The sequence below is a fragment of the Ornithodoros turicata genome, chromosome 2, assembly GCF_037126465.1.
Source record: "Ornithodoros turicata isolate Travis chromosome 2, ASM3712646v1, whole genome shotgun sequence".
Lineage (NCBI taxonomy): Eukaryota > Metazoa > Arthropoda > Arachnida > Ixodida > Argasidae > Ornithodoros > Ornithodoros turicata.
The window spans coordinates 44,676,263-44,689,567 of record NC_088202.1 but is presented as its reverse complement, the minus strand read 5'-3'; the positions used below and the strand labels follow the sequence as shown (position 1 = coordinate 44,689,567).

General features: G+C 48.0%; 1 protein-coding gene across 1 annotated transcript; it reads left to right on the top strand.

Annotated features, from left to right (window-relative positions):
• Positions 1-9,425: 9,425 nt before the first annotated feature.
• Positions 9,426-12,581, top strand: LOC135384583 (uncharacterized protein K02A2.6-like). Its single transcript, XM_064613779.1, has 4 exons — positions 9,426-9,981; positions 10,061-10,256; positions 10,351-10,765; positions 10,863-12,581. Exons 1-4 carry the CDS (start codon positions 9,426-9,428, stop codon positions 12,579-12,581), a joined length of 2,886 nt encoding a protein of 961 aa, XP_064469849.1.
• The last annotated feature ends 724 nt before the right edge of the window (positions 12,582-13,305 follow it).

Below are 13,305 nucleotides of genomic sequence, written 5' to 3'. Positions count from 1 at the left end.
ACACATACCGTGGAGTCCAGTGACCACGGAATCCTATCCGAAGTTAACAATACCACGGTATATGTGAGCATGACTCAGTGCGACACCGCAGCTTAGCAGTGGAATCCAGAGCGCACTGCCAAAGGCTTGACCTCAACTCTTTTGTTCAACACAGCGTGGTTATTTCCTCCAGTTTCAAAGAAAAACAGTGAACATGTGTTTGGTATAATTCCATAATTCCGGTTACAGAGCACGTAGGCGTGTCCAGGCTTCTTGTCCAGGGCTAGGCGGACCACTGTCAATGAATACGAGTGAGAAATATGGTCGGTGAAGAAAGGGTGGGACACTAAAAAGTATCGTTATCGGTAACGATACGGAGATCGCGTTACCATAAATTTTTAACGGAAATACTTTTCCGATACCGATTTAAAAAAGTATCGCCATAGGCACTCCGATACCGAAAAAGTATCGATTACTGTAACGGCGTTACTTGTAACGGCGATATATGTACAACACTGACACATCCTGACCCTCCCCCACTTCTTCCTGCTGTCCTCACTCCATCTGCCCACGTCACTGTATGCCGCTCATGACCACAGTTGCTTCGCGGGGATAGCACGAAATAAAGAAAAAAAATCTATCAAGTTTTTTCCTGTCACTTTCCGTCATTTCCGATTCAAAATACGAGGTCACACTGAGCCTCGCCTACTGAATACTTATGCAAAAACTGTCAAGCTTTGCGGTAGATACCATTCATCGGATGTCTCTTATCTCGCAGTTCATTTCGTGCACGCCGGACTTTTTTTTATTCCGTGTTAGCGCCGCGAAGCAACTGTGGCTGTGAGCGAAGTAACAAGACGTAGACAGATGGAGAGGACAGCAGGAAGGAGGGGAAGACAAGGGGGTTAGTATGCGTCCTGGGCCGACTGCACTGTGCCGACATACGTCTGGAAGGTACATCAGACAGCACATAGCCAGTGGTAGGAACCGAACCCACCACCTCCTATGGTATTCAGCACGTTACGGAGTAACCACCAACCAGCGGAGGTATTTCTGAAGCGTCGCTGTGGGAAACCAGCAGCGTGCCAGAAGACTCAAAAGTGGGAAAAAGTATCGGCAACTTTCAGCTACGGTGACGCCGCCACGCGGGCAAAGTTGGTGTTAGCTCAGCAGTGACTCTCGCTCCAAGCATGCGTTCCAGGCATGATTTTCAACGCAACGGTGGGTAGTTTTTGTAATATTTTGTATTTAATACTATTTCTGCAATACTCTCGAGCATTTGTATTATAATGCTCACTCTCTGAGTGTAATTGTATCTGTAGGACACAAAAATGGAAGTATATTACGTGCATTTCTGAGCTTGTGTGTTGTGGTTGTCTCTGTTGTGCTTGCTCCTTCTATCATGGACTTTCACCGACTAGCCCGTCTTGACACACTTAGTACTTACATGCATTATAACAAGTGTTGCACCCAGAGGCGGAGAGTTTTCATTTTCCCGGAGGGGGCAAGGGCGTACCGCGAAGTAAGTACTCTGGCGGGGAGGGGGGGAGGGGGGGGGATAAAAGAAGGAATGTAAAGGAAAAGAAAAATGAAGAACACAAAACTAAAGCTGAAGAATCACACACTCTTGCGGGATCCTATGATGTACTATGCAGAACTGGTATAGAAATAAGAGGAAGGAAGAACAGAAAAAACAGAGAGAACGTAAACAGTGAACATGTGCACAACTGAAGGCATTACGCCTTTGAAAACTGAGTGCAAAAAGAACAAAATGTATTAAATCCTGCGAAATGCGCCTGACCCGAAATGCGCGCAATATAATGAATATGGTCAATGAAATGGAGCAGCGGGAGTTGAACCAGCTCCCAACGAATATGAAGATTACGAAGATCCTACCGTTACACCTCACTGGCAACTGCTGGTACCTTTTCGACTGCTGATCTGATTGCTTTGGGCGAAATTCAGGCTATGTGTTGTGTCATCCTCTGTGTTTCTTCGCCTCACCTTCTACTGTGATAATGAGTATGGTGGGCGGATACATATTTTACAAATTGCAAGATTCATTTTTGGTTTGTGCCTCTTCGCTCTTTTGACCCGTGCGCGCCGAGCCTCAAAGGTTGGTGTCAGCCTCTTAGCAGGACTTCCCGGGGGAGGCGGCGCCCCCCCCCCCCCCCCCTAGTTCATGTTCCGGGGGGGCAAGGGCCCCCGCGCCCCCCCGCAGTCGGCGCCTATGGTTGCACCCGTTACCAAAATATGCTATCGCGATACCGGTACTCGTTACTTGAATAAAACGTAACGAAATACCAATATCGATATTTCTTTTTCAAAGTAACGGAGTACCTCTACCGTCACACACACACACACAAAGAAAACATAAAAAGTTACGCGATACTTTGCCCGATGCTTTTGTTGAAAATACCGAAGTCAAAAACAACATAGAAATCTCGTTTACGTAAACACCTCATTTGTATAACAGCAACTTTGGAGAAGACGGATCTGTAGTAAAAGGCACCGTATTTACTATGTAGCTCGGACACTTTGCGTGACTTTTATCAATAGCTGGTCCTCAAAGTCTTCTTCTGCCATCCTAGCAGGTCGTGGTCTGTCCGGCAGCTGACAGAGGCCAATATCACAATTACGTTAGTGCCAGGCCCACACATACCGTGGAGTCCTATGACTAAGGAAACCTATCCGAAGTTACAATACCGTGTCCTCCCAATCTGCCGAATCCTAACTCGCCGAGTGCATTGAAGGCCGGGAGACAGCCATAATCCCTCGACCTCCAAGTGTGCTGGTTCGACAGGCCGAATGACCGACATGTCCCTTCTCAATTCGCCGAATTTACTTTACCAACGTGACTTAGTGGCTAAGACCATGGCCTTCCACATCGAAATTGAGAGGTGACCCGAATGCGCTGTCTGGGCGTTTTCTCTGGCTTCTCCTCAGATGTTGGCAAGGTTCCCTATGAAGCTGGCCCAAGGGCGCACTGTCCTCCCAGCAGGGCCGGTGTGAGAAATTATGTATCCCGGGGATGCATGACTACAGAGGAGTCCTGCCAGGGCCCCCTCCTCACGACTCGTGGTGTTAGCAACCGTCGGGCAATGGGTCTTACGGGCCCAGAAGAGGCCCGGACCCCGGAGCTCCATCCCCGGCTGCCCCCCCCCCCCCCCTTCTCGCCAGTCCTGCCTCCCAGTGCAACTTGCCTTCCGCGCAACGGCAGGCAGAACGCTCAGTAACTAACACGCCGTCAACCAACCAATTCGATTGTTCGTGGGACGTTCTGTGCTTCCTACGTTCATTTCTCACGGAGCATTTCATTGCCTTGATAAGCATTACGCTTTCGCTGTAATTTGGTTAATAGGCGTTTAGCGCCAACCACAACGTTACGACAGGACCTCTCACGATAGAGACGCAGAGCTTACGGCTTCTAGGTCTAGGAGCCGTAATAAAATACTTTTAAATTTAGCACAGAAATTTTAACGGACTGAGGTGTCTCGAAGAGATATTTTTGTTACTCTATAGATGAACAAATTATTAAACAGCACACATATTGTTAATGAAAGAATGTGGAGAAAACATGCGAGCTGGTGGCAAGGATTCGATACGAAAACCCCCGGAGACCAGGGAACGTAGAAAGATCACACACAATAGAAGTTTGATATAGAGACGTCCCCCTCAGCTGTGGCCTTATCTGCATGTGCTGCTATACAGGTTCCCTAGTCGGAGGTTTTCGTCATAAATATTACTAATGATATTGTGATTGGTGGATGTAATCTTTCAACACCATTTCTATAGTTCTCCAGCCACTGTTCACTAAGTGATTCAATGATTCTCGCACATTTCCTAGGTCATCCCAGTATCATCGTCATCATGTATCTCTCTCTCCCCACCATACCCAACGGCCGAAAAGCTCATTTCCCAGCTTGCCGAAAGGGGTTGACCTTTCCCCTCAAAGATACTGCATTCCGCTTAACTGCATTCGGCGAACTGGGATTCGGCAGGTCGGGATGTGACCGTTACAATACCACAGTATATGTGAGCGTGACTCAGTGCGACACGGCAGCTTAGCATTGGAATCCAGAGCCCACACTCAAGGACTTGACCTCTGTTCTCTGACCTCAACTCTTTTGTTGAGCGCAGCGTGGTTATTTCCTCCAGGTTCGAAGAAAAAAAGTGAACATGTGTCTGGTATAATTCCCATTACGGAGCACGTAGGCGTGTCCACAGGCTTCTTGTCAAGCGCTAGGCGGGCCAGCGACAATGAATAGGAGTAAGAAATATGCTCGGTGAAGGAATGGTGGGGCACTAAAAAGTATCAGCATCGGTAACGATACGTTACCGTAAATTTGTATAGGAAATACTTTTCCGATACCGATTTAAAAAAAGTATCGCGATCCGCTCTCCGATACCGAAAAAAAAGTAACGATTACTGTAACGGCGTTATACGTACAATACTGATCATAATACTTTAGAAGATGTAATACTTACCGAGGGGTTTCAACTTCTACCCTGGGAGGGTCACCGCTGCATATCACCGTTAATTATCCCCTTGCCCATGTCTTACACAAGTATTTGATGACAAACAACGCAACCAGTATTTGTATAAAATAAAACGTGATCGGAGAATTACTCGGTGTATATATCTATTTATGCCACTTCTATTCTCGATAACTACTGGGATGATTTCAGTGTATTACTCGCTTAACCGAGTTTTATAATACCACAGAATAAAGGTATTTCTGACGTGTATTATACATCTGTATTATAATAAAAATATAAGTATTATTGCCCACCGATGTTTCAATATAACAATTTTCCCGACCAATATGAAGAGAAGTCACTGTGGAATCCCGAGTCTCATTTCACAGCTCGGACGCATAACCATAATAATACGAAGGAGGCCATTACGTCAGCTTTCCTTATACTGAATAGTACTCCGATATAGTCCTGATCCCAGACTTTCTTTCGGCCACATTCCCATGCTTGAATCGCGTACGAGTGAACATCCGTCAGCCTGATTGTGTGAGAAAGTGGATGTCACGCACGGCAAAACATGAGCTGACTGAGTCGTACATAACTTGTTTGTAATCCCGCAAGCTGCGTTTGGATGATAAACAGACACGCACTGTTCTCTCCCTCTCCTAGTGGATGAGTTGCCCTGAGGGAGAGCGGTTGGGTGGAGGAGGAGGAGGGCTGCAACATCTACAAGGACATTGTGTGTTTCTCATAGCGTTGCAAAAGAGGCACGACGGAGAAGCCGACAGAAGAAAGCAACGACAAGGCGGCCGTTTAGCGACTACCCATTAGGGCGTCCCATATCTTATACGCAGCCGCGCGTGGAAAAGAAATATCACGCAAAACTTTGATCATCATTCGGGCACTCGTATATGCAGGCTCCGTGTGAGCATGATACTATACGCAGCGCATGATAGTGCGCTAAGTGCTTGATTCGAGCTAGTCAGCTGTGTTTCTTATCCCGTATTCCAAGTTAGTTCTGTCTTGAAGAAATGTCTTACCGGACACAGTGCTACACCTATGGATGGTTCTTCGTGCTCAGTGCTTTTCAGTGCCAGTCCTTTCGATATTTATGTTCAGAATTGAACCTCAGTATGCAATAAGAGGATAAGTCGACTTATCCGCCTTTGACTATTTTTGCTGCAGTTAAATCTACATACCAGTATGCACCTGCCAAAGAAAATTTAGGACCGTATTGCAATTTATTGACCAGCTACAGGACGGTAAGAGACGGGAAATGCATGCGTGTTACTAGAGAGTTTTAGCAAATCGGATTTTGCAGCCCCCGATCGGCAACAAATACGGTGAATGCGAACAAATACGGTGAAGTGCCCGATCGTATCGGGGGCAACGCCAGCGCGAACACTTTTAGCAAACCGGAGTGAACCGGAGACGCGCTCGCCGGGGGCGAAGGGAAAACGCGTCTCTGAGATGCGCAATGAACAAAATATAGAATATAAAGGTTTTCCTTCCCAAATTTGTTGTGGACGACCTATCGAACGGATTTTTGTTCTGGAAACGGCATTGGTATCAAGGAACCGGAGGGACCAGATGTTCTCATTGGGACAGCCTCGTAGGTTTTATAATTAAAAAGTTTATTGTCGAAAGTCAATGAAGACATTGCCATAGAAGTTTGCTGGTGCCCTCCTAAGGAGTGCCCTTCAGCATATACTATATTGCAATTGATTTCAACTCGTCTCGCGCTAGTTTCAACGATCACCGTTGCTCTCGTTAGCTCGTAAGGTGGACTTGCGATTAAGCCCCAGGCCCCTTTTCTCGGTTTGGGCTTTTTCGGCTTATCCCCTTATTGCATACAGAGGTTCATTTAATGTCAAATGCCTCGACATTTGTAGTACGCACTAATTCTGGACAATTTAGAATTGCTTTAACGGAAATAAACAGCTAGCTTGTTTGGTGGTGTGAACGAGAAGACCTTGCAATAACCGGAATTCACTCGCGACGTAAATTCAAGCCTCAATGGAATTAGCTGAAACGGCAATCAAAGAGGTGTGGGGTAGAGTCTCGCCACCGGGCACTCGCTGACCTTTCTTTCACTTATCACGTTATAAACCGCGACGACGAAGCACAGGTTATGCATGGTGGCCTCGAATCACTGCAGCAGATGCAAGGTGCCAGAAGACACAGTTCACATCGTAATGCAGTGCCCAGACTATAAGCCAGCAAGAGCAAGACTGAAGCGATCCCTCCAAGCTCTCGACGAAAGGCCTTTCTCCTTTTGTAAAGTGACGGTGAGATGGCTTACACAGGACAAAGAAGTTAAAGCTCTGAAGGCACTCTGCGCCTTCCTAAAAGATAGCGGCATACATACTGCCGCTTTTAAACACCGTTGCGTCTGACAGAATCTAAACCAAATGGCACCCTGCTCCAAGACTGTTTTCTTTCCTTTTTTTTCTTTCAGATAATACTTACTTACTTATACTCACTCATCACGTTTGCACCGTGTGATATAACAGGGTACCTATCGCACTAGTCAGTCTCAACCCTTTGGCACCAAATGACGATCGCGGTATGTTCCATTTCATACTTTTCGTGCCCGTGTTCTTCTTCAAGCTTTGTTGTTCCTCCGTACGGATGTCAATAGGGTGAGGGTCTGGTGGACTTTAGTCGTCATTGTCCTCGATCGAATGGCTTTAGTGGGGCATGCGCATCGTATCCTGATTATTAATGATATATACATATATATATATGAATATATATCACGAATGTTATTGCCAAATGATAGCTTATCAACGAAAGATATGCTCCTTGTCCACTTTGGTGGAGGCTAGCCGTTGCACACATGGTTCATGCAATTCAAGCGAAATCCAAAGGGTGTCTGAAACTGCTCCCTGCTATCGTCTCTCTAAACATGTAAAATATCATGCAGGGGATCACGCAAAGATAATAAACCTTCACGCTCTCTTTCACTTTGCAGGAACAATGCTGGAACCTGAGCTGTTATTAAGTGTTGCCTCACTGTCCTCATTCGTCTTTGACCGAATTACTGTGTTCTATGTGTTGTCCTCACCTTCGCTTTCATCCGCAGCCCAAAACGCATCGCAAGCGTTGAGCTAGATTGATTTCTCAGCGTCGGCGTTGGATGACACATTTTGTGAAGGCCCTGGCTTTTATTCGCGCTTCGTTTGGAAACAATCGATCAGACCACTTTCGAGCCCCCCTGCAGCGAAACGATTTCATTTCATTCACTCGTGCGTTCGTTTTCTTTGCCTCTCACACATTTCAAATGCAACTAGGAAAGTCGACGACAGAATTCGCACAGCCAGCTCCGTTACGTTCACCGAACTCTAGCAAAAGCCTTTTCTTCTAATATCGTACCCTGTGAGTGTTTCAGGAGATGCTGCATGAGAGTACAAAGTGGTCGGACTCGAATGCTTTCCACTCTGGGGAGTCATAAAAGTTCGAGAGGAGCTTTCTTATCCTCGCAACGGAAGCCGCTAGTAATAAGATTATTCTTTTGCTAAAAAGGGCTGTGCTTCAGAGGTGAGTAGCACTGGGAGAGTAGAAGGTGAATAGCACCGGGGACCATTAACTGGGCGAACTCCCCCTCTTGCCCTCACCTCACGCTGATCTGGTGAGGGTGAGTAAGAAGTCGATCACAGCGCCAGGTCAGTATGAAACTCCGTGATTTAGGGAGCCTATGCATAAGCGTATGTATAGGCTCCCTATACAGGCCTATACAGGCAGGGCCTATACAGGCAGGGAGGCTCCATGATAGGCAAGCCTGAGCGATAGGCAAGACACGTAAACAAACACAAACACGAAGGCTCAAAAACTGTTGGCTCAAAGGCTGTTTACGTGTCTTGCCCATCGCTCAGGCTTGCCTATCATGGAATTTATCCACCAGCTAGCCTGCATTTACGTCATTCTGTCTATGTAGGCTCCCCACTGCGATTTATTCCTACCCCCTACACTACCTCCCGTAACATCCTCCAAATGTTGAACGACGCCCCCTGCTTCCCTTTTGTAATGGCGTGAGCTGAAGAAGCTGAAGACAAGCACCTGTGCTAGGGCACGTGACAGCGGATTAGGCCGAATGCCGTCATTCGGAAACTGGAGCCGTTCTGGGAACCACGCATGTAAATACGTCGGTTGATTAAACCTTTTGTTTTCTGGGACTCCGTTACACTGGCGACGAGCGAATACTACATCGACTCCTAGAGGACATCATCCTTGGGATGGCACCCCCGGCGACTCCAGGAACTTCTCCGCAGTTGGACTCTGCTCCGACAACGGCGTCAAGGTTCATCGGCCCGGGACCATTCGATCCCGGGAATGAAGACTGGGGATTGTATCAGATCCGTCTTCAAGTGTGCCTCGACGTTTCCGGAATCGTATCAGATGTCGACAAAAGGAGCACTCTGATTGCGCTTTTGGGGCCGGGGACTTTGAGATATTGCGCTCGTTAGTCCAACCCAACAAGATCACCGAGGTTTCGTCGACCTCCTGAAGAAGTTAGACGACCATTTTTCCCCGAAGCGCTTTAAGGAATTCTAACGTGCGAAGTTGTTCTCCGCGCACCAGGAGGAGCACGAGACACCGACGACATTCCTTGCAAGGCTTAGGTCAATCATATCATTTTGTGAGTGTGAAAAGGAATCTGACCACGGGCCTGTTCTTTACTCACTGCATTCATTGTTGGTCTGCGGGACCGACGTATTAGAGCGCGCTTAGTCCAGAAAACTGACCTCGACATCAACAAAGCGTTGAGGATTTCTGAAAGTTGTCTGAGGGTCGAACAGGAATCTCGTCAGTTGGATGGGAAGACGTCAGCTTCATGTACCTTAAGCACCGTCAGCAAAGTGCGAAGTGGCGGTGACCGACCGCAAGAAAGGTGTTTCCGCTGCGGTAACACTAACCATTCAGAAGCGTCCTGTCGTTTCAACAAAGAGCGGTGCAGAGCTTGTAACCGAATGGGTCATATCGAACGCATGTGTCTCACGAAGAAGAGACAGACTGCTCGAACAGTTTCTTCCCGCTGCTCTGTGAAAACAATTACGAGTGTCTTGGCTGTTGGACACGAACAGAAGGCTTTAACGTGTATCATCGACGGAATACCGATTCAAGTACAAGTGGACACTGGCTTCTATTACACTATCTTGGGTGAAGATGTTTGGCTCAAGCTGGGAAAGCCTAAATTGGATCCAGCTCCTCAGATACTCAAGGTCCTCACCGACCACAGGATACCATTAAAAGGCCAACGTTTGGTCAACGTAACTGTTGCCGGCGAAACACAAGGACTTCGGGCACTTTTCACCGGATACGAGGACGTTTGTTTACTTGGCAGAGAATGGATCCGAAGACTAAGGCCTGACCTCAATGCTATGTTTGTTGGACAAATTCAAACGCCCCCTCGAGATTTGTCACACATTCTTCACGACTACGAAGACCTCTTTGAGGAAGGGTTAGGCCGTTGCTCGAAGGTCAAAGTGCAGCTGCAGTTCCAGGCTGAAGCAAAGCCCAAATTTTGTAAGGCAAGACCTATCCCGTTTGCGCTTCGTGAGGCCGTCGAAAAAGATAGATCTCGAGAGACAACTCAATAATGTAGTCTTGACACCAATTGAGGTTTCTCATTGGGCTACACCGATTGTGGTAGTACCAAAACCCAAGGGTGCAGTTCGTGTCTGCGGCGACTTCAGCGTCACTGTGAACCCTCAGCTTGACGTCGCGCAGTACCCCCTGCCTCGCCCTGAAGAATTATTTGCAAAGCTGAACGGAGGAAAGCACTTCTCGAAACTGGACCTGTCAGAAGCATATACTTGCAGTTGGAACTCGATGAACAAGCCAAGGATAAGTACTGGTAGTAAATACACATAAGGGTCTGTTCCGTTTCAACAGGATGCCTTTTGGGATTTACTCAGCTCCTGCAATCTTCAAGAGGACAATGGAACAGGTTACCGCTGGTTTGGATGGAGTAGCGTGTTATCTTGATGATATCATTGTCACCGGAAACGCGGATGCTGAACATCTCGCTCATCTAGAGGCGGTACTGCAAAGACTTCGAGAATATGGATTCCGACTCAAGCAACAAAAGTGCGAATTTTTTAAACCCGAAGTGGAATACCTCGGTCAAATGGTTTCGGCAAAGGGTTTCAAGCCATCATCCAAGAAAGTGTCAGCTCTCCTGGGAATGCCAGACCCGCAGAACGTCGGAGAGCTTCGAGCCTTCCTTGGTCTCGTCCAGTATTACGGCAGATACGTCAAAGCACTCGCCGATCTGTGTGCACCTCTGAACAGACTGCTACGGAAAGATGTAGCGTGGGAATGGCCACCGCCATGCGTCCATGCCTTTGAAAAGATCAAGCATCGGATAGGCTCTGAGTTCTCTGACTCATTTCGACCCGAGTCAGACTATTTACCTCACTGCTGATGCATCAGCGATTGGCGCCGGAGCGGTGATCTATCACAAGATCAACGGCGAAGATAAACCCATTGCCCACGCTTCAAAGACTTTGACTCCTGACCAACAGAAGTACGCTGAGAAGGAGGCGTTGGCTATAATATCTGGTGTCAAGAAGTTCCACCAATATCTCCGGGGGAGAAAGTTTGTATTATTCACCGACCATAAGCCGTTAACAGCCATTTTCGGATCAAAGAAGGGAATACCAGTCACAGCAGCAAACAGAATGCAGCGTTGGGCTCTGACTCTTCTTGGTCACTCCTTCGATATTCTGTACAAGCCAACAGCTCAATCTGGGAATGCAGACTGTCTTTCCAGACTCCCAGTTGGACCAGATCACGACTTCGATGCGGCCATATCGGACGACACCTTCGTCGGGGAAATTGGGTCTTCGGAGATCTCTGCCGTCCTCTCTATCGCTATAGAGAAAGTTCCTCTGAAGGAGTCAGAAATCGCCCAGGCCACTGCAACTGACCGTGTGCTTTCCCGAGTGTACAGATACGTCATGGAAGGCTGGCCTTCTCACGAAAGAGATCCAGAGTTACAAGCATTTCCCGCAAGAAAATCGGAAATAACAACGGAAAAGGGATGCGTCGTATGGGGTATGCGTGTTGTCATACCTTCCCAGCAGCGGGACGTTGTCTTGAGCCTCCTACATGATGGGCATATCGGCCAGACCAAAATGAAGATGTTGGCGCGACCATATGTATGGTGGCCGGGAATGGACAAGGATATTGAACTGGCTTGTCGCTCATGTGGAGCGTGTGCCGCTTCAGCAGATCACCAGGTGCCAGTCCCTCTGCATCAGTGGGAAGTTCCAACGCAGCCGTGGTACCGGATACACGCCGATTTCGCGGACTTCGAAAGCTATCTCGTGGTAGTCTACGCTTACAGCAAGTGGCCCGAGGTGAAGCTTATAACGTCGACCAAATCTGCTGCTACTATGGAAGCACTGAGTGACATCTTCGCTGCCCACGGACTTCCGGTTCAACTCGTCACCGACAGCGGTCCGCAGTTTACCTCATCCGTTTTCACAGGATTCTTGAATCGCCTTGGCATCAAGCATATCCTAACGCCGCCTTATCACCCCAAATCTAACGGGCAGGCAGAGAATCTCGTCCGCTCGTTTAAGCAGTTTCTTCGTCGGCAGAAGGGAGGGAGGAACCAGGCAACGGGAGTTAACCATTTCTTGCTGAAGTACAGGGTAACACCGCACGCCACAACGGAACAGCCGCCATGCGAGCTGCTCAACAAAAGACACTTCCGCACAGAACTCGACCTCCTTCGCCCAAACCATCCGAATACTACAGCAAGGGATCGGCAAAAGCGTAATTACGATTCTCACACCCGGAACAGACGCTTTGCTGATCGTGACGAGGTTTGGGTTAAGGACAAGACACGAAGGAATCACTGGCTTCGGGGTACTGTCAACCGCTCGTTAGGGGGCCCAACCTATCTTGTTACCACCGAGGATAATAAGGAGCACAGGGTGCATGCGGATGATCTCAAGATTCGCCTGCCGGATCTACTAGACTTCGGTATCTCGCCCGACGGTGAGCTTCCTGGCCATTCCGCCGTTGGTGGTGATGCTGATTCCGAAGACGACCCTCAGACCCGAAGGTACCCTGTCAGGGATCGTCGTCCACCCCAGCGGTTCGGCTCAACTTAGATGGAAGGAGTGTAGTAGCGTCAGCTGAAGAAGCTGAAGACAAGCAGCTTTAGGATTAGGATACAAGATTTAGGATTAGCAGGAATGCCGTCATTCGGAAACTGGAGCCGTTCTGGGAACCGCGCATGTAAATACTTTTGACCTTTTGTTTTCAGGGTCTCCGTTACCCCATTCCTGTGCACCACCGACAGTTATTTTTTTCAACGTTGTAGACAACGGCGCATCGAAATTTTACAACGTAACTGTAATAATGACTCCCCCCCCCCCCGCACTCGCTATTCTGGATAAACCACTGCTGAAACATACGGGGCGCCATCAATCAACCTACCCTCATTATTTGTCCCCCCATCCAACATGGGCAGCGCCATTTTGGGTGGCAAGTGTATTGGACGGGATTGAAATTGATGCCTTTCGCGACCTGCAAAACTAGTGGATTTTTTGTGCAAAATTGATGAACGCCCACTGATCTCTATAGTATAGGCTAGATCGCGCATAGGGTGCTCGACAGCGTGGTCACCGGCCGCCATATTGGTGGGCCCAACGCGTCCTGTCGTCTGCATTTAGTTCAAGCGGGGCTGCCCGTATTTTTTAAAATTTCCTTTAAATTAAAGGGCATGTCATGCCAGTTTGTTGCAGCTTTGAGTGCACTTCACACGGACAGAGAACGTGGGCTAATTTTTCACAAGTAAGCTCTTTATTTTGAGGAAAAATCTGTTCATTCGTA